Source organism: Salmo trutta, chromosome 1 (genome assembly GCF_901001165.1).
Source record: "Salmo trutta chromosome 1, fSalTru1.1, whole genome shotgun sequence".
NCBI lineage: Eukaryota > Metazoa > Chordata > Actinopteri > Salmoniformes > Salmonidae > Salmo > Salmo trutta.
In genome coordinates this window covers 17,947,363-17,967,146 of record NC_042957.1, presented here as the reverse complement: position 1 = coordinate 17,967,146, position 19,784 = coordinate 17,947,363, and the positions used below count along the sequence as shown (strand labels likewise).

The 19,784-nt window shown below is 43.4% G+C and overlaps 1 protein-coding gene and 1 long non-coding RNA gene across 4 annotated transcripts in view; both read left to right on the top strand.

Annotated features, from left to right (window-relative positions):
* Window positions 1-19,784, top strand: part of atad2b (ATPase family AAA domain containing 2B) — a 132,778-nt gene that overhangs the window by 54,076 nt on the left and 58,918 nt on the right. For all 3 annotated transcript variants that reach the window (XM_029733363.1, XM_029733448.1, XM_029733277.1), the window contains exon 24: window positions 192-320. In XM_029733363.1, coding sequence (XP_029589223.1) covers window positions 192-320 — 129 coding nt within the window. The remainder of the gene's footprint in view (window positions 1-191; window positions 321-19,784) is intronic.
* Window positions 4,848-9,440, top strand: LOC115174725 (uncharacterized). Its single transcript, XR_003871832.1, has 2 exons — window positions 4,848-6,774; window positions 9,010-9,440. It is a non-coding gene; the product is annotated as an uncharacterized LOC115174725 (long non-coding RNA).

Here is a 19,784-nt window from a genome sequence, read left to right as displayed (position 1 = left end):
CACACACAGACAAACGCACGAGTTTGCGCAGACCAAAGTACATGAAGTTGTCCACTGGATTCTAGTTATTTGGATTCATCAATCGATGAATGCTGTTTTGTCTCAGTGTCTGTCTGTACACTTACATCCCCTTCAGTTTGTGTGTGTGTGTGTGTGTGTGTGTGTTAATTGATCCTGTGTGTTGTCTGCAGACCTCCAGACTCCGGCCTTGCTGCCTGTCTCCCCGGCTGCCGTGGTAACCACCACGAAGTCGGCTGTAGAGGAGAATGCTGGGAACAGCACTCAGGGACAGACCATCGACAAGCAGCACTGCAGCAGCAGTGAGTACTACAAATCAAATCACATTTTATTGGTCACAGACACATATTTAGCAGATGTTATTGTAGGTGTAGTGAAATGATTGTAAACACACACACACACCACCCAGAGCACAGTTAACACACAACACAGTTTCTTAACACCGCACAGAGTCCTAAAAACAGAGCACTAATACCCAGTCCCTTCTGTCATTAGAGATGTGATCCAGTTGTGTGTGTTTAGTTGGATCTGGGTTCAAGGCATTTAGAATCTGACCATTTAGCTGATTACAGAACCACCATCCCACAGAGCAGAACCACACCGAGTAACAGCCGCTCCGCGTAGTAGCAACCCAGTTGGATGCCTCAAATACTCCTGCTTTCTCATGCACACACACACACACACACACACTTTCTCCAGTCACACTCCACAGTAGAGGAGCGGCGCAGTGGGCAGCCTCATTAGAGACGTCTTCTCAGTGCTGTGTGGACCGTGACCACGCTGCGGAGGAGTTCCACAGCCTCCTGCTGTCACCGCCAGGTGCCCACACAGAGCAGGGAGGGCAGTGGGCAGACAGAACAGGTCCTTACCTGCATGTAGCACTGACATCCGGGGGGTGTAGTAATCTGAGGTAATACTTGAGGTCGTTACCTGTACCTCTGCGTTGGTGTCTGTCTGAATGAAGGAGATTGATAGTCCAAGTATGAGTTTACTTCAGTTCCTCTGTGATTTTAAATCTGTTGCCGTGATGACCGAGTTCAGCCTAGTTACCAACTGGTGTCCCCCCCACAGTTTAGGTCTACCTCTAAGATTTGTCTAGAAATATTATTTCAGTTTCAGAATAAGTATGGTCACAATCACCACAAATAAAAATGGCACCACACGCCCACACGAACGAGTGGCACAGCGTTCTAAGGCACTGCATCTCAGTGCTAGAGGCGTCACTACAGATCCTGGTTCGATCTCGGGCTGTATCACAACCAGAGTCCCATAGGGCGGTGCACAATTGGCCCAGCGTCGTCTTGGTTAAGGGAGGGTTTGGCCGGGGTAGGCCGTCATTGTAAAATAAGAATTTGTTCATAACATTTATTTAACTAGGAAAATGTGTTAAATATTGGACAAGATGTTGCTGCACTGCAATACTCTGTTCTACCACAGGATGGCGCTAGTCTCTCTGGAGACACCAGTTATAGGCCTCCTGCTGTGTGTGTAAACCAGTAGTCTTTGAGATGAGAGATTCTCTTTACCATCATTAGTAGTGTGTGTGCCTGTCTGTTTTAACTTCTAGCTTACTGTTAATGATCCATCTGGGTTAGGGCTGGATGATTATTAAACCATATTTTTATTGCTTTCTAACTTGGGCTCCCGAGTGACGCAGTGGTCTAAGGCACTGCATCTCAGTGCTAGAGGCGTCACTACAGACCCTGGTTCGATTCCAGGCAGTATCAACCGGCCGTGATCGGGAGTCCCATTTGGCCGGGGTAGGCCATCATTGTAAATAAGAATTTGTTCTTAACTGACTTGCCTAATTACATTTAAAAAATGTGCGATTCATAATATACACTGAGCGCACAAAACATTAGGAACACCTGCTCTTTCCATTACATAGCTTTCATCTGGTCAGTCTATGATATTTTCTTGATATCACTTGTTGAATCCACTTCAGTCAGTGTAGATTAAGGGGAGGAGACAGGTTAAAGAAGGATTGAGACATGGATTGTGTGTGTGCCATTCAGAGGGTGAATGGGCAAGACAAAAGATTTAAGTGCTGTTGAACGAGTATGGTAGTAGGTGCAGGGTGCACCGGTTTGTTTGTCAAGAACTGCAATGCTGCTGGGTTTTTCACACTCAACAGTTTCCCGTGTATCAAGAATGGTCCACCACCCAAAGGACATCCAACCAACTTGACTCCAATTCTTCCCACAGTTGTGTCAACATGGGCCAGCATCCCTTTGGAACGCTTTCAACACATTGTAGAGTCCATGACGAATTGAGGCTGTTCTAAGGGATAAAAATGGGGGTGCAACTCAATATTAGGTGTGTGTGTGTATAATAAACTGCATTTCAAACAGTCAGCAATAATCAAATGAATTTAGGGCTTGTGAAATTATACCCGGGCTAAATATAAGCCTTCCACAACCATAAGACCCACTAATTATTTAATTAAATTCTGCATTTTTGCAATAATCACTGATCTGACTTTCAAGTCTATGAAAATGACCTTTTTGGGAAAGAAATGCCCAGAACCATGCATAATGCACATTCACTAATGACTAACTTCTAGTAGCAGGCTTTATAGGGAATTCACTTTTGTCTCATAATACAGTCTCTCAAGCACAGGCCACGTGCTAGTGAGTAGCCAGCGAACCTTATATTTCAAGTTTAGCCAACTTTTTGCTAGATGACAAGGTAGAACAGAGTAATTGTTATGAACACACCATTATGTCAGTCTTGCAACTGTTTGAACAGCAGGCTGGCCTTTACACTGTGTTCAGATGTTGAAATCAACTGGCCTACCTTATTTCTCAGAAAGAGAACGAGTTGCCAATGAGGAGTTGAGACATAAAATTGTATCATTAGAAAGGTTGTTATCCTCTATTATTACAGTAAAATATTGTCTGAATGTGTTTCGGTGTCCATATGACCGTTTCTGTTGGACCAAATCTCAAATGCAAATAGTGAGTTGAAACCGCTTGTCAGAGAGGAAGAAGTGATATTTCATATTTTGTTGTTGTGAGTGGCAGGGGGAGGGGCTTGGTGTGTGTAAAAGGAAAGAAGCATACAGCAGCACCAAAAATACCTAAAAACAACAACATAAACCTTTATTCTTGCAGTACAGGCATTTGGAATACCATGCTAAAACATGAATTCATTCATTTGATCTATCGCCCTAATCTGGGTGTAGGAGGCGAGTAGCCACAATGGATTTAATGTACAGCACTTTTTCATGAATACGATCCAGGGTTTACAATGTGGACTTGGATTGATGTGTTAAAAATCTTCTATTTTTTTTTACCCTGTGATTTATAGGTCTTTGCTTATACACTGTAAGCACAGTACATGGTATAAACACAACCAGGTTCGGTTACGATGGATCAGTCTTCTTTGACTGCTGTCAATCCTCTGTTTGCGCCATCACATTTATTTCCAATAACCTGAGGCCTTTCAAGTCATTGACTAAATGCATGCCGTAGTCAAGGAGATGGTTTTTCTTCCTTTTTAATCCAAACACTTGAAGCTCTTTTTTTGTGCGTATTCAACACAATCAGCTACAGCCACATATGACCTCAGTCAATCCTCTAACAATGTTGATATTGTTACATTTGCTATTAATAACCTGAGGGGTTTGAAGTGGTTGTGATTCTGAATTGCATTCAGAAGTAGTCAAATAGATTGTTCCTCTTCTGTTTCCCCTGTCTGACCAAATCAAGGAAGTTAAATGGGCAAATGGGGGCTCCCACCATTAGTTTCCCTTCTTTATATCAGGAGCCAACATGCTTCACATGTCGGTCACTAATTCTGCACCTCCGGGGAATTCAGGTTATCACCGTGTCCCAGAACTTATCACCACGCTCCAGAACTTAATTAATTAGCTCTGGTAATTAATTATTTGAGAGAAAGTAATCATTGGCAACCAATTCTCACCTGGAGCACTTCTGTGACATGTTCAATTAATTGATCGGGGGGAATCAATTAGGTGTTGAGATTAATATGACAGAACCTTGCACACTCCACTGCCCTCCAGGACCTACCCAGAGAGACTGCTGCTGAAGTTACCACTAGACACTGTCTGAATACACATAGAAATACCATTTCTGTACATGTATTTACCCATCCATAATTCACTCTCCTGTGTTCCCATTCATACGCCTCATGTTTCTAGGCTGAAAAACACAAAGCTGCCCTTGGACCAGTGTCTAGGGCAACTCCGTCAGCAAAGGTTATGATTGAATGAGGGTAAACAAATTCTACCCAGGAGCTTCAGTGAACCCTATTCCCCATAGTACTCTGTGACCGCACTATGTGACTTTGGTCGGAAGTACTAGTTGTAGGAGTTTGAGACTGAGCTCTAGACCAGAGCCATTAGGCCACCTGTTTTAGGGTGGGCCAGGTAGTGTGCTAGGCTATATTTTGGGAATAGGCAGTTACTGGAGCCACAGCTCCTGCCCAGAGAGCCATCACCTGGCTGTTTAGGCTGTGGCAGCCCAGCTCCTGCCCAGAGAGCCATCACCTGGCTGTTTAGGCTGTGGCAGCCCAGCTCCTGCCCAGAGAGCCATCACCTGGCTGTTTAGGCTGTGGCGGCCCAGCTCCTGCCCAGAGAGCCATCACCTGGCTGTTTAGGCTGTGGCGGCCCAGCTCCTGCCCAGAGAGCCATCACCTGGCTGTTTAGGCTGTGGCGGCCCAGCTCCTGCCCAGAGAGCCATCACCTGGCTGTTTAGGCTGTGGCAGCCCAGCTCCTGCCCAGAGAGCCATCACCTGGCTGGTTAGGCTGTGGCAGCCCAGCTCCTGCCCAGAGAGCCATCACCTGTCTGTTTAGTCTGTGGCAGCCCAGCTCCTGCCCAGAGAGCCATCACCTGGCTGTTTAGGCTGTGGCAGCCCAGCTCCTGCCCAGAGAGCCATCACCTGGCTGTTTAGGCTGTGGCAGCCCAGCTCCTGCCCAGAGAGCCATCACCTGGCTGTTTAGGCTGTGGCAGCCCAGCTCCTGGCCAGAGAGCCATCACCTGGCTGTTTAGGCTGTGGCAGCCCAGCTCCTGGCCAGAGAGCCATCACCTGGCTGTTTAGGCTGTGGCAGCCCAGCTCCTGCCCAGAGAGCCATCACCTGGCTGTTTAGGCTGCGGCAGCCCAGCTCCTGCCCAGAGAGCCATCACCTGGCTGTTTAGGCTGCTGCAGCCCAGCTCCTGCCCAGAGAACCATCACCTGGCTGTTTAGGCTGCTGCAGCCCAGCTCCTGCCCAGAGAGCCATCACCTGGCTGTTTAGGCTGTGGCAGCCCAGCTCCTGCCCAGAGAGCCATCACCTGGCTGTTTAGGCTGTGGCAGCCCAGCTCCTGGCCAGAGAGCCATCACCTGGCTGTTTAGGCTGCGGCAGCCCAGCTCCTGGCCAGAGAGCCATCACCTGGCTGTTTAGGCTGTGGCAGCCCAGCTCCTGCCCAGAGAGCCATCACCTGGCTGTTTAGGCTGTGGCAGCCCAGCTCCTGGCCAGAGAGCCATCACCTGGCTGTTTAGGCTGTGGCAGCCCAGCTCCTGCCCAGAGAGCCATCACCTGGCTGTTTAGGCTGTGGCAGCCCAGCTCCTGCCCAGAGAGCCATCACCTGGCTGGTTAGGCTGCTGCAGCCCAGCTCCTGCCCAGAGAGCCATCACCTGCCTGTTTAGGCTGCTGCAGCCCAGCTCCTGGCCAGAGGGCCATCACCTGGCTGGTTAGGCTGTGGCGGCCCAGGGCCCTGCTGGGTTCATATTAAGAACTCTGACAGGAGAATATGGAGAAGAGTTCACCCACTGTACCTTCCCCTAATCCATTATTCACTCTCATGTGTTTCCATTTATACGCCTCCTGTTTCTAGCAACTGTGTGTTGACTGTCTTTGACTTGGGCAAACTTGGGACTATTAATGCATGTACCTTGTAAATCCCGCATGCTCATGTTAACACCATTCGCTGTAGGTCTGCTGCTCAGTTATACTCCCATTATAGTGTTCTTGTAAAATGTCTTGCATTAGCTCTAGGCTTATATTTAGAGAGCTTTGCAAGTTGTTGTTAGCTTTTCATTCAGCTTTAAGTTGACTTGCAATGTTAAATGGAAATTTCACCTCTGCTCTATTTTACTATATATGTCCATTAATATGTTATTAATATATCATGTCATAAAAATTTAGAATTTCCTCACTACATGCAAATACGAGTGTTTATGCATCTCACTGTTAGAAACGGGCCAGCTACATGGTTGTAAGCCAACCACAATATCCAGAATTCATGGCGATTTCAGGACGTGGACGACCGCTCAATTGATGTTAGAGATATGAAAATGTTTGTTTTTAGCCAGCACTTTCAGCCAGAGGAAGTCTCAGCTGATGGGGTTGCCATGTCATCATACTTTCAAAGGGGATTTTATTCCATCGATTTTCCCCTTCACTTCAAAGAGGAAGGCATCCCATCAGCCAACATCAGCTCTGCAAGACAGGACGGTAAGACGTTACCTAGCTAACAAGCTAGAGAACTACATTTGTTAATCTAAACCAATCTAGCTAGCTTCAATAATACGCTGGCTATATTCCATAGCATATCAATGTAATTAGCCAGCTGCTATCTGGAGACACGATTTGTAACTTTGCAAGCTAATATAAGCATCGTTAGGTTAATTTGGTTAACTGTTAGCCTCTGCTGTAGTTAGTTAGCTAGCTAACGTGACTAGCTGTGTTATTTTTAGAGTCCGATCCCATCATCTGCAGAGGCATCAACATCAAGCTCAGCACCAGGAACTAGTGTAAGTCACCTTCTAAAATCTACTAAACCTTTCCATGACTCCACGATGAGCAAATAAATCTACTGGGGCTTGGCATTAACATAGTCTGTGTCTTGTCATAGGTGGTGTGTTTACAAGTAGGCTACAATTTGGTTGATTGTTCATGCAAGGCTTGAAGTCTAAATTGTAGAAAAGGAGGTATTAGTAAAGAGGGGATGGTGTGGGTGACTGACTCTGTTGGGGGGTGGGTATTGTGTAAAGGTTAGTATGCATGACCTTTTGACATGAAAAAAATCACCAATACACAAGTGCTCCTCAAACTTTTCACACCCTTGCAGTCAGTTCTTTGACATGGGGGAATGGGGCTGTTGGTATACTTGTCTAGCCTATTCACTCTATTGTTGGCAGTGCTTGTCTACTCAACAGCACAACTGTAGGTGCTCATACACAATTACACGACTAGACTGTCTACAAGTCAAGAACCCTTCAAACTTTTCACGTCTTTGCTAATAGTCCAGCAAAGCCCCATTTATTGATTGAGTATAACAAAACACATACAGTGGGGGGAAAAAGTATTTGATCCCCTGCTGATTTTGTACGTTTGCCCACTGACAAAGAAAGGATCAGTCTATAGTTTTAATGGTAGGTTTATTTGAACAGTGAGGGACAGAATAACAACAACAAAAATCCTGAAAAACGCATGTCAAAAATGTTATAAATTGATTTGCATTTTAATGAGGGAAATAAGTATTTGACCCCCTCTCAATCAGCAAGATTTCTGGCTCCCAGGTGTCTTTTATACAGGTAACGAGCTGAGATTAGGAGCACACTCTTAAAGGGAGTGCTCCTAACCGCAGCTTGTTACCTGTAAAAAAAGACACCTGTCCACAGAAGCAATCAATCAAACAGATTCCAAACTCTCCACCATGGCCAAGACCAAAGAGCTCTTGAAGGATGTCAGGGACAAGATTGTAGACCTACACAAGGCTGGAATGGGCTACAAGACCATCGCCAAGCACCTTAGTGAGAAGGTGACAACATTTGGTGCGATTATTCGCAAATGGAAGAAACACAAAATAACTGTCAATATCCCTCGGCCTGGGGCTCCATGCAAGATCTCACCTCGTGGAGTTGCAATGATCATGAGAACGGTGAGGAATCAGCCCAGAACTACACGGGAGGATCTTGTCAATGATCTCAAGGCAGTTGGGACCATAGTCACCAAGAAAACAATTGGTAACACACTACGCTGTGAAGGACTGAAATCCTGCAGCACCCGCAAGGTCCCCCTGCTCAAGAATACATAAACATGCCCGTCTGAAGTTTGCCAATGAACATCTGAATGACTTAGAGGACAACTGGTGGAAGTGTTGTGGTCAGATGAGACCAAAATGGAGCTCTTTCACATCAACTCAACTCGCCGTGTTTGGAGGAGGAGGAATGCTGCCTATGACCCCAAGAACACCATCTCCACCGTCAAACATGGAGGTGGAAACATTATGCTTTGGGGGTGTTTTTCTGCTAAGGGGACAGGACAACTTCATTGCTTCAAAGGGACGATGGACGGGGCCATGTACCGTCAAATCTTGGGTGAGAACCTCCTTCCCTCAGCCAGGGCATTGAAAATGGGTCGTGGATGAGTATTCCAGTATGACAATGACCCGAAACACACGGCCAAGGCAACAAAGGAGTTGCTCAAGAAGAAGCACATTAAGGTCCTGGAGTGGCCTAGCCAGTCTCCAGACCTTAATCCCATAGAAAATCTGTGGAGGGAGCTGAAGGTTCGAGTTGCCAAACGTCAGCCTCGAAACCTTAATGACTTGGAGAAGATCTGCAAAGAGGAGTGGGACAAAATCCCTCCTGAGATGTGTGCAAACCTGGTGGCCAACTACAAGAAACGTCTGACATCTGTGATTGCCAACAAGGGTTTTGCCAGCAAGTACTAAGTCATGTTTTTCAGAGGGGTCAAATACTTATTTCCCTCATTTAAAATGCAAATCATGTTATACAATTTTTGACATGTGTTTTTCTAGATTTTTCTGTTGTTATTCTCTCTCACTGTTCAAATAAACCTACTATTAAAATGATAGACTGATCATTTCTTTGCAAGTGGGCAAACATACAAAATCAGCAGGGGATCAAATACTTTTTCCCCCCACTGTACCAGTCTACTGTTACCTTTTTTTTTTTTTACAGAGGAACATTGGTTTATTTTATGGTTACACACCCTCATGACCTGTCTCCATGTCTTTCCAGGAGACCTGCAGTACAAACACATCTTCTGCAATAGGTTGAAGCAGTGAGTGGTAAAGAAAGTGTATGAGGCTTGTTCACCTGACTGTGGATTGCAGAAAAGACCAGACAGTTTTCTACAAGGAGGCAGAGTTGCAGCCCCCCCAAACTCAACATCGCCACAGCGCCAAAGCCTGCTAAACCAGCTGTCATTTCCCAACACAAGAAGAGGTTCACCAGCTGAAAAACATTCAGGAACATGCCTGGAACGTTCAATCAACACAACATCCGTATTCATTTAGACTGATGTTATAGTATAATATAGAATGCCTAGTATGGTCACAACTGCATTTTGGTGTATATATTGCTAGCTGTATATGTGTTTTGTATAATATATTTTACAAGCGACTAAATGATTCCAGCTGCATCAGAAACCAATAAACTGTTGACTTAAACTTCTTGATCACTTCATTATGTTTATGAAATGTATACTGAACAATAATATAAATGCAACAATTTCATTGATTCTACAGCTCATAAAAGGAAATCAGTCAATTGAAATAAATTCATTAGGCCCTAATTGATGGATTGCACATGACTGGGCATGGGCGCAGCCATGGGTGGGCCTGGGAGGACATAGGCCCACCCACTGGGGAGCCAGGCTCAGCCAATCAGAATATGTTTTCCCCCACAAAAGGCTTAATTACAGACAGAAATACTCCTCAGTCTCATCAGCTGTTTGGGTTGGTGGTCTTAGACGATCTCGCAGGTAAAGAAGCCAGATGTGAAGGTCGTGGGCTGGCATGGTTACACGTGGTCTGCGGTTGAACGTACTGCCAAATTCTCTAAAACAATATTGGAGGCGGCTTATGGTAGAGAGATTAACATTAAATTATTTGGAAACAGCTCTGGTGGACATTCCTGCAGTCGGCATGCCGATTTGCACGCTCCCTCAACTTGAGACATCTGCGGCATTGTGTTGACAAAATTGCACATTTCAGTGGCCTTTTTTTGTCCCCAGCACAAGGTACACCTGTCTAATGATCATGCTGTTTAATCAGCTTCTTGATATGCCAGACCTGTCAGGTGGATGGATTATCTTGGCAAAGGAAAAATGCTCACTGACGGGGATGTAAACACATTTGTGCCCAACATTTGAGAGAAATACGCTTTTTGTGCCTATGGAACATTTCTGGGATCTTTTATTTCAGCTCATGAAACATGGGACCAACACTTTACATGTTGCGTTTCTATTTTTGTTCAGTGTGTGTGTGTGTGTGTATGTGTGTGTATATATATATATATATATATGTATGTGTGTGTATATATATATATATATATATATATATATATATATATATATATATATATATATATATATATATATATATACACACATACACATATATATACACACATACACATATATATATATATATATATATATATATATATATATATATACACATATATATAGTAGCTTCAGTCTTACTGCTGAAACAACAAATGATTCAGGTAGTTGGTTTATCACTTAAACTTTAATTTGTTGGCAATCAAACGTGTAACAAAACAGTATATTATTCTCAATATAGCAAATAAGTAGACATTGCTTGTATTCAAGACAAAGTTTATTTGCTCTGGATACCAAGGTGAGTTTGCCATAACTGTTCCTGCTGTGTAATGTATGACAGATATACAGTACAATAAAAATATACTACTAACGCTTATAACAGTTCTACAAAGGGAATGCTAGCATATGATGTGTTTTTGGTGGTGCAGTGAGGTGTTCGGAGACAATTTGATACAAAGGGAGGTTGTTATGGGACCTTTCACATCTCTTGAGTCATCAACTTTTTTGTATCCAAGTGGTGTTGTCTGTGAGAGAAAGACGAACGCTATTACTCATTCATGGGCAATTGTTGTGTACCATCTGTATTCGTACTGTAGCAGCATGGTGTACAATGAGACATCTCACAGACATACGTTAGCCAGCTAGGTACAACACACAGGTATAGTTACTCCAAGATTGATTCAAGCCAAAGTCATTCCTTTACTCTCCACTAGCTAGCTATAACGTTAGACTACAGTACATTTTAGGTATAGCAAATACAGCTAGCTAGAATCTATCACAATTGTACTGTACTAAACAACACTGCCTCGTAAAAAGAGAGCTTATATTGCTAGCTAGCTACTGACAGCAAAACAACTTAGTGCATTCGGAAAGTATTCAGACCCCTTGATTTTTTTCCCACATTTTGTTTACGTTACAGCCTTATTCTAAAACAGATTAAATTAAAATTTCCTCATCAATCTACACACAATACCCCATAATGAAGCGAAAACAGGTGTTTAGAAATGTTTGCACATTTCGAAATTGAGCTCAGGTGCATCCTGTTTACATTGATCATCCTTGATGTTTATACAACTTCATGGGAGTCCACCTGTGGTAAATTCAATTGATTGAACATGATTTGGAAAGGCACACACCTGTCTATATATGGTCCCACAGTTGACAGTGCATGTCAGAGCAAAAACCACACCATGAGGTCGAAGGAATTGTCCGTAGAGCTCAGTCAGGGTTGTGTCAAGGCAATCTGTGGAAGGGTACCAAAAAATGTCTGCAGCATTGTAGGTCCCCAAGAAAACAGTGGCCTCCATCATTCTTAAATGGAAGAAGTTTGGTACCACCAAGACTCTTCCTAGAGCTGGCCGCCTGTCCAAACTGAGCAATCGGGGGAGAAGGGTCTTAGTCAGGGAGGTGACCAAGAACCCAATGGTCACTCTGACAGAGCTCCTCTGTGGGGATGGGAGAACCTTCCAGAAGGACAACCATCTCTGCAGCACTCTACCAATCAGGCTTTTATGTTAGAGTGGCCAGACAGAAGCCACTCCTCAGTAAAAGGCACATGACAGCCCGTTTAGAGTTTGCCAAAAGGCACCTAAAGGACTCAGACCATGAGAAACAAGATTCTCTGGTCTGATGAAACCAAGATTGAACTCTTTGGCATGATTGCCAAACGTCACGTCAGGAGGAAACCTGTCACCATGCATACTGTGATGCATGGTGGTGGCAGCATCATGCTGTGGGGATGTTTTTCAGCGGCAGGGACTGGGAGACTAGTCAGGATCAAGGGAAAGATGAATGGAGCTTTGAGAGGATTTGCAGAGAAGAGTGGGAGAAACTCCTCAAATACAAGTGTTCCAAGCTTCTAGCGTCATACCCAAGAAGCATCGAGGCTGTAATCACTGCCAAAGGTGCTTCAACAAAGTACTGAGTAAAGGGTCTGAGTACTTATGTAAATGTGATATTAGTTTTAGTGATTTATTTTTATTTTTTATAAATTTGCAAAAATGTCTAAGCCTGTTTTTGCTTTGTGATAATGGGGCATTGTGTGTAGATTGATGGGGGGGAAAACTATTTAATCAATTTTAGAATAAGGCTGTAATGTAACAAAATGTGAAAGGACAAGGGGTGTGAATTCTTTCCAAATGCACTGTACTTGTCCTGAGTCCTGGTCCAATTTGTCTAGGCTGCAAATGCTTGCTGGTCTCGCAATTTTTTTTTCTCCCAGCTGTCTCAACTCCTTTTTGTGTCTTCTGGCTCAAATAAATAGGACTGTATGTTCCTATGTGAAAGAACATAAAAAAATGTAGTCAGCCAGCTCTTCTTGGAAAGAGGAATTCTCAGAAGCAGCCAAATTATTTAGCAATCTCAGTGCACTGTAACATAGCTCTTCTAAACTAGTAACACCCTTGTTTATAAAGCCTGCCTTCGAGTGTGGGATCAAGGAAGTGTAACTCCCATCAGGCTGTAGTCTTGACAAAGCCAGGGAAATTGAATCAACCTTGATGTGCTGCAATGTCCTGGTAAATGGGAACATCGTTGAGAAAAGTCCATGGCTCTATTTAACAAGGACAATGATATCTACTCGCTGCTAGCGTGATCACGCAATTGGCGAAACACAAAAGGCTACAAAACATGACTTGATTCATTTTTAGATCAGAAAGCAGGCTCAATCAACCATCATTGGATGAACTCTCCCGTCATGAAAATAAAAAATCCAGCTAGCTATAGGGCATAATTATGTCTGAAAACACCCTCTCATCACTCATAATTATGCAGGTAAACTGGGAAAAAAACCCAAGTAGTGTCTAGCGGTGAGGTGTCCCCTTTTAGCCATGATTAGAGAGCCCATTAGCTTTTTTAAAATGATTTTGAGCATTCTTCTATGAACTCCAACATGATTCAAGGAGAACACTCTTCTGGCATGATTCAACAACGCTGTTACAATAATAGCACTTTTCACAATTTATTTAAATCTGTAGGTTGTAAAATGGCGTGCAATAAGGCCTGTATAGAGTTCACGCTAATGCATTTTCCCTCCACATTCTGCTTTCTTCAGTGTTGAATTCTCCCTTACGATGAGTAACCAAATCCATTTACACTCTCAATCTGGATTAGAAGTGTCTGTATTTTTATTTGTGGAAGCATGCACATAACTCCTGATACAACAATTTAGAATTTCAACAGATTCACCAACAACAACACTGCGACCCAATGGGAGGACATGTGAGTGTAGAAAAAGGACAAGTAAGGTGTTAGCTTTGTGTGTCCTCCACGTCAGTCAATATGGAGCCCAAGGCGACAGCACACTGGAGGCTGAATGTGTTACTTCCTGCCTGTTTGCTCTTTCCCATTCTGCCTGCCTCCACTCACCTCTGTGGAAACAACCATCCTTTTCTCTCCATCCTTTTCTCTCGTCCTCTCTCTACCCTTATCGTATTCTCCCGTCTGCCAATCAATCAGAAGACCTTGATGGGTCTATTTCCTAAGTAAACACTTTCTTTCCTTCTTGACGATATAGTTGAGGTGAAGTAAATACAGACATAGTATTTCTAATGTGTACATTCAGAAAGAATACACACTCGGAACAAAACTTTCTCAGCCTTTCCTTTCTGTTGAATGCCAAGGATTTGTCCTCCTCAAGCTCTGTCACTGTCTGTACAAGTATTCCTCTGGTCAAGTAAAGAGCCCTATTGTTGGAGCTCAGAGTTGTGTTCAGGAAACTATGTATTTTCCTATCCCCCCCCCCCCCCCCCCCCCCCCCCCCACAGATTAACCTATTGCCTGACTGCTCAGGGAACAATACTTGTTGTACCCCTCATGGAAAATTCTATTCACCTTCATGGAAACATATGTTTTACCTGGAAACCCATATGCTTTACCTAGCCAATGTGGATGACCTCGTGTCCAGTATGCATATGTTCCCAAAAAACATGATTATGGAAAACGTGTTTTTCATGGTAGCCATGTCTGCCCTAGTAAATGCACTAGTGGTGCAGACCAGTGAAGAAGTCCTCCTCACCGCGCTGGAGGTGTGTGTGTGAACATGTGGACCCTGACAGAGGTAGTTTGTATGCTCATCCAGGCATGCTGTACCCCAGCTGCTGCTACCTACGAAACAAGACCAGCTGACCCACAAGCCTCTCAAGGGACACACACACACGCATCACATGGACTCATGTTAAGGAGAAGAGTATTTTGGTGTGTAAGGAGCTGTGTACACTACATGACCAAAAGTATGTGGACACCTACTCGTTGAACATCTCATTCCAAAATCATGGGCATTAATATGGAGTTGGTGCCCTCTGCTGCTATAACAGCCTCCACTCATCTGGGAAGGCTTTCCACTAGATCAGGGGTATTCAAGTACTATTTGAGAAGGTCAGGTCACACATTTCCTAGTTGGCAATGGTCCGGATGGATAATGTAATTTATCGACGTACTAACAAACCCCGTTCTGGGTCAGGATCCGGTCTGCTGTCCGCCAGTTGAGTATGTAGGCATTAGATGTTGAAACATTGCTGCAGGGACTTGCTTCCATTCAGCCACGAGCATTAGTGAGGTTGGGCACTGATGTTGGGCGATAAGGCCTGGCTCGCAGTCGGCGGTTGAGGTCAGGGTCCTGTGCAGACCAGTCAAGTTCTTCCACACCGATCTTGACAAACAATTTCTGTATGGACCTCGCTTTTTGCACGGGAGCATTGTCATGCTGAAACAGGAAAGGGCCTTCCCAAACTGTTGCCACAAAGTTAAAAGCACAGAATTGTCTAGAACATCATTGTATGCTGTAGCATTAAGATTTCCCTTCACTGGAACTAAGGGGCCTAGCCTGAACAATGAAAAACAGCCCCAGACCATTGTTCCTCATCCACCAAACTTTACAGTTGGCATTATGCATTGGGGGAGGTAGCGTTCTCCTGGCATCCCCCACAAACCCAGATTCGTCCGTCGGAGTTCCAGATGGTGAAGCGTGATTCATCACTCCAGATCACTGAGCTCTTCAGTAAGGCCATTCTACTCCCAATGTTTGTCTATGGAATTTGCATGGTTGTGTGCACTAATTTGAAGGGGTGTCCACACAGTTTTGTGTGTATAGATATACAGTGCCAGTCAAAAGTTTGGACACCTTCTCATTCAAGGGTTTTTCTTTATTTTTACTATTTTCTACATTGTTGAATATTAGTGAAGACATCAAAACTGTGAAATAACACACATGGAATTATGTAGTAACCAAAAAATGTTTTCAACAAATCAAAATACATGTTATATTTGAGGTTCTTCAAAGTAGCCACTCTTTGCCTTGATGACCGCTTTGCACACTCTTGGCATTCTCTCAACCAGCTTCATGAGGTAGTCAGTCACCTGGAATGCATTTCAATTAACAGGTGTGCCTTGTTAAATGTACATTTTTGGAATTTCTTTCCTCAATGCGTTTGAGTCAATCAGTTGTGTTGTGACAAGGTAGGGGTGGTATACAGAATATAGCCCTATTTGGAAAAATACTAAGTACATATTATGGCAAGAACAGCTCAAATAAGCAAAGATACATTTTTGTCCATCATTACTTTAAGACATAGTCAATCTGGAAAATTTCTAGAACTTTGAAAGTTTCTTCAAGTGCAGTCGCAAGAACCATCATGCGCTCTGATAACTGGCTCGCATGAGGACCACCACAGGAAAGGAAGACCCAGAGTTAGCTCTGCTACACCTCAGATTGCAGTCCAAATAAATGCTAACAAACACATCTCAACATCAACTGTTCAGGAAAGACTAGGTTAATCAGGCCTTCATGGTTGAATTGCTGCGAAGAAACCACTAAAGGACACCAATAAGAAGAGACTTGGTTGGGCCAAAAGACACGAACAATGGAGATTTAGACCAGTGGAAATATATGTCCTTTTGGTCTGAGTCCAAATTTGAGATTTTTGGTTCCAACCGCTGTCTCTTTGTGATACGCAGAGTAGGTGCACGGATGATCTCTGCATGTGTGGTTCCCATCGTGAAGCATGGAGGAGGTGGTGTGATGGTGTGGGGGTGCTTTGCTGGCGATACTGATTCATTTAGAATTCAAGGCACACTTAACCAGCATGGCTACCACAGCATTCTTTAGCGATACACCATCCCATCTGGTTTGTGCTTCGTGGGACTATCATTTTGTTTTTGAACAAGATAACCCAACACACCTCAAGGCTGTGATCTTACTACATTTGCACACACTGTATATTGGTTTTTCTATTGGGTTATGACTGTACGTTTGTTTTATCTGATGTGTAACTCTGTGTTTGTGTAGCACTGCTTTGCTTTATCTTGGCCAGGTCGCAGTTTTAAATGAGAACTTGTTCTCAACTGGCCTATCTTGTGAAATAAAACAAGTAAGGGCTATTTAACCAAGAAGGAGAGTGATGGTGCTGCATCAGATGACCTGGCCTCCACAATCACCCGACCTCAACCCAGTTGAGATGGTTTGGGATGAGTTGGACCGCAGAGTGATGGAAATCAGTAAACAAGTGCTCAGCATATGTGGGAACTCCTTCAAGACTGTTGGAAAAGCATTTCTCATGAAGCTGGTTGAGAGAATGCCAAGAGTGTGCAAAGCTGTCATCAAGGAAAAGGGTGGCTAATTTGAAGAATACCAGATATAAAATGTATTTTGATTTATTTAACACTTTTTTTGGTGACTACAATGTTCCGCGTCTTATTTTATAGTTTTGATGTCTTCACTATTATTCTACAATGTAGAAAATAGTCAAGCTAAAGGAAAACCGTAGAATGAGTAGATGTCCAATCTTTTGTGTGTGAGAAGACGTGACTTTGGGATGCTGGCCTTCTAGGCAGTTGCAAAGAAAAATCCATATCTCAGACTGGCCAATAAAAGATTAAAGATAACAGACACTGGACAGAGGAACTCTGCCTAGAAGGCCAGCATCCCGGATTCGTCTCTTCACTGTTGACGTTGAAACTGGTGTTTTGCGGGTGCTATTTAATGAAGCTGCCAGTTGAGAACTTGTGAGACGTCTGTTTCTCAAACTAGACACTCTAATGTACTTGACCTCTTGCTCAGTTGTGCACCGGGGCCCTCCCACTCTTCTTTCTTTTCTGGTTAGAGCCAGTTTGCGCTGTTCTGTGAAGGGAGTAGTACACAGCGTTGTATGAAGTCTTCAGTTTTTTGGCAATTTCCCGCATGGAATAGCCTTTAATTCTCAGAACAAGAATAGACTGACGAGTTTCAGAAGAAAGTTCTGATGCTCCAGATACTCAACTAGTCTAAAGAAGGCCAGTTTTTTTTATTTCTTCTTTAATTAGAACAAATGTTTTCAGCTGTGCTAACATGATTGCAAAATGTTTTTTTTAACGATCAATTAGCCTTTTTAAAATGATAAACTTGGATTAGCTAACACAACATGCCATTGGAACATAGGAGTGATGGTTGCTGATAATGGGCCTCTGTACGCCTATGTGGAGATTCCATAAAAAAATCAGCCGTTTCCAGTTACAATAGTCATTTACAACAATGTCTACACTGTATTTCTGATCAATTTTGTTTTTTTAATGGGCAAAAAATTTGCTTTTTTTGACACAAGGACATTTCTATGTGACCCTGAACTTTTGAACGGAAGTGTGTGTGTGTGTGTGTGTGTGTGTGTGTGTGTACACACACACACACACACACACACACACACACACACACACACAGTTGAAGTCGGAAGTTTACATACACTTAGCTTGGAGTCATTAAAAATCATTTTTCAACTACTCCACAAACTTCTTGTTAACAAAATATAGTTTGGCAAGTCGGTTAGGACATCTACTTTGTATGACAAAAGTCATTTTTCCAACAATTGTTTACGGACAGATTATTTCAGTTATAATTCCAGTTGTGGCTTAAGGACAACAAAGTGAAGATATTGGAGTGGGCGTCACAAAGCCCTGACCTCAATCCAATAGAAAATTTGTGGGCAGAACTGAAAAAGCGTGTGTGTGCAAGGAGGCCTACAAGCCTGACTCAGTTACACCAACTCTGTCAGGAGGAATGGGCCAAAATTCATCCAACTTATTGTGGGAAGCTTGTGGAAGGCTACCCAAAACGTTTGACCCAAGTTAAACAATTTAAAGGCAATGCTACCAATACGAATTGAGTGCATGTAAACTTCTGACCCACTGGGAATGTGATGAAAGAAATAAAAGCTGAAATAAATCATTCTCTGCTATTATTCTGACATTTCACATTCTTAAATTAAAGTGATGATCCTAACTGACCTAAAACAGGGAATTGTTACTAGGATTAAATGTCAGGAGTTTAAATGTATTTGGCTAAAGTGTATGTAAACTTCTTATTTCAACTGTAAATATTTTAGTGTATTTCCATTTTGCACTTATTAGGATCCAGGTAAAGTTATAATTTACAAAGGAACAGTCCAGGGCTAGGAGATAATGAGCTGGTCCTTTCACGTTCCCCCTTGGTCAGTGGATATTGCCAAATAGAATGTTTCAGAGCGCACAGAGGAGATTTCCAGCTTTACGGAACCACCAGGGAGCAGAATAGACACTATTAGCGTAGCAAAGATCATAAGCAGGGGGGAATCAGGAGTTTTTAAATGATTACGTTTTTAAAGTGCTTGTTGGTACAGCAGTATGGATGGATGTTCCTTATGGTAGCAGACAATAGCTGTGAAATTAGTTTAAAGAAATAAATACTAAACTGGATACACTGTCTGTGCTTTTTTACATAACTGTTATACAAGTCTGTCTAATAGTTTAGTTTTAAAGACATGAGGAAGGGCCTTAAGCTCAAACCCCAGGTGGATAAATTAGAACAGACAGTTTCATCTGAATCTCCCCAGTACATAATATCCCTCTTATTTTATAAATGGAAAATGGAAGTTGCTGGCACTGTCTGAGTACAAAAATCCCCATCCGAACCGCTGTGATTCTTAATGTTATAAGAACTGGACCTGCAGATTTACTCACAACTGTGTCCCCCATCGGCCAGCCCCCCCCCCCCCCGTGGTGCTGGCTAATGAAATCCCTAAAGCCATCCAGCTATGAGCTCTCAGCCAAAGCTGCCATTTTGTGGGCACAGATGGAACATTGTTGCACCAAGCGTGAAATTAATGTAAAATCAACCATGATGCCTTTTCTCTTCCATTTATTGTTTTAGGTTGCAGATGAGCTGACAACAGTGTGAATAGCTCTCTCAGGACGAGTCTTCTCAATCTCTCCTCTCTTCTCATCTCTCCTTTCTTCATCTCTCTATCCTCATCCCTCCCTCTTTCCTCATCCCTCCCTCTATCCTCATCCCTCTTTTCATCTCTCTCGCTCTCTCTCCATCTCGCTCTCTCTTCATTTCGCCTCTCTTCATCTTGCTCTCTCTCTTCATCTCTATCCTCATCCCTCTCTCTCCTCATCCCCTCTCCTCATCCCCTCTCCTCATCCCTCCCTCTCTCCTCATCCCTCC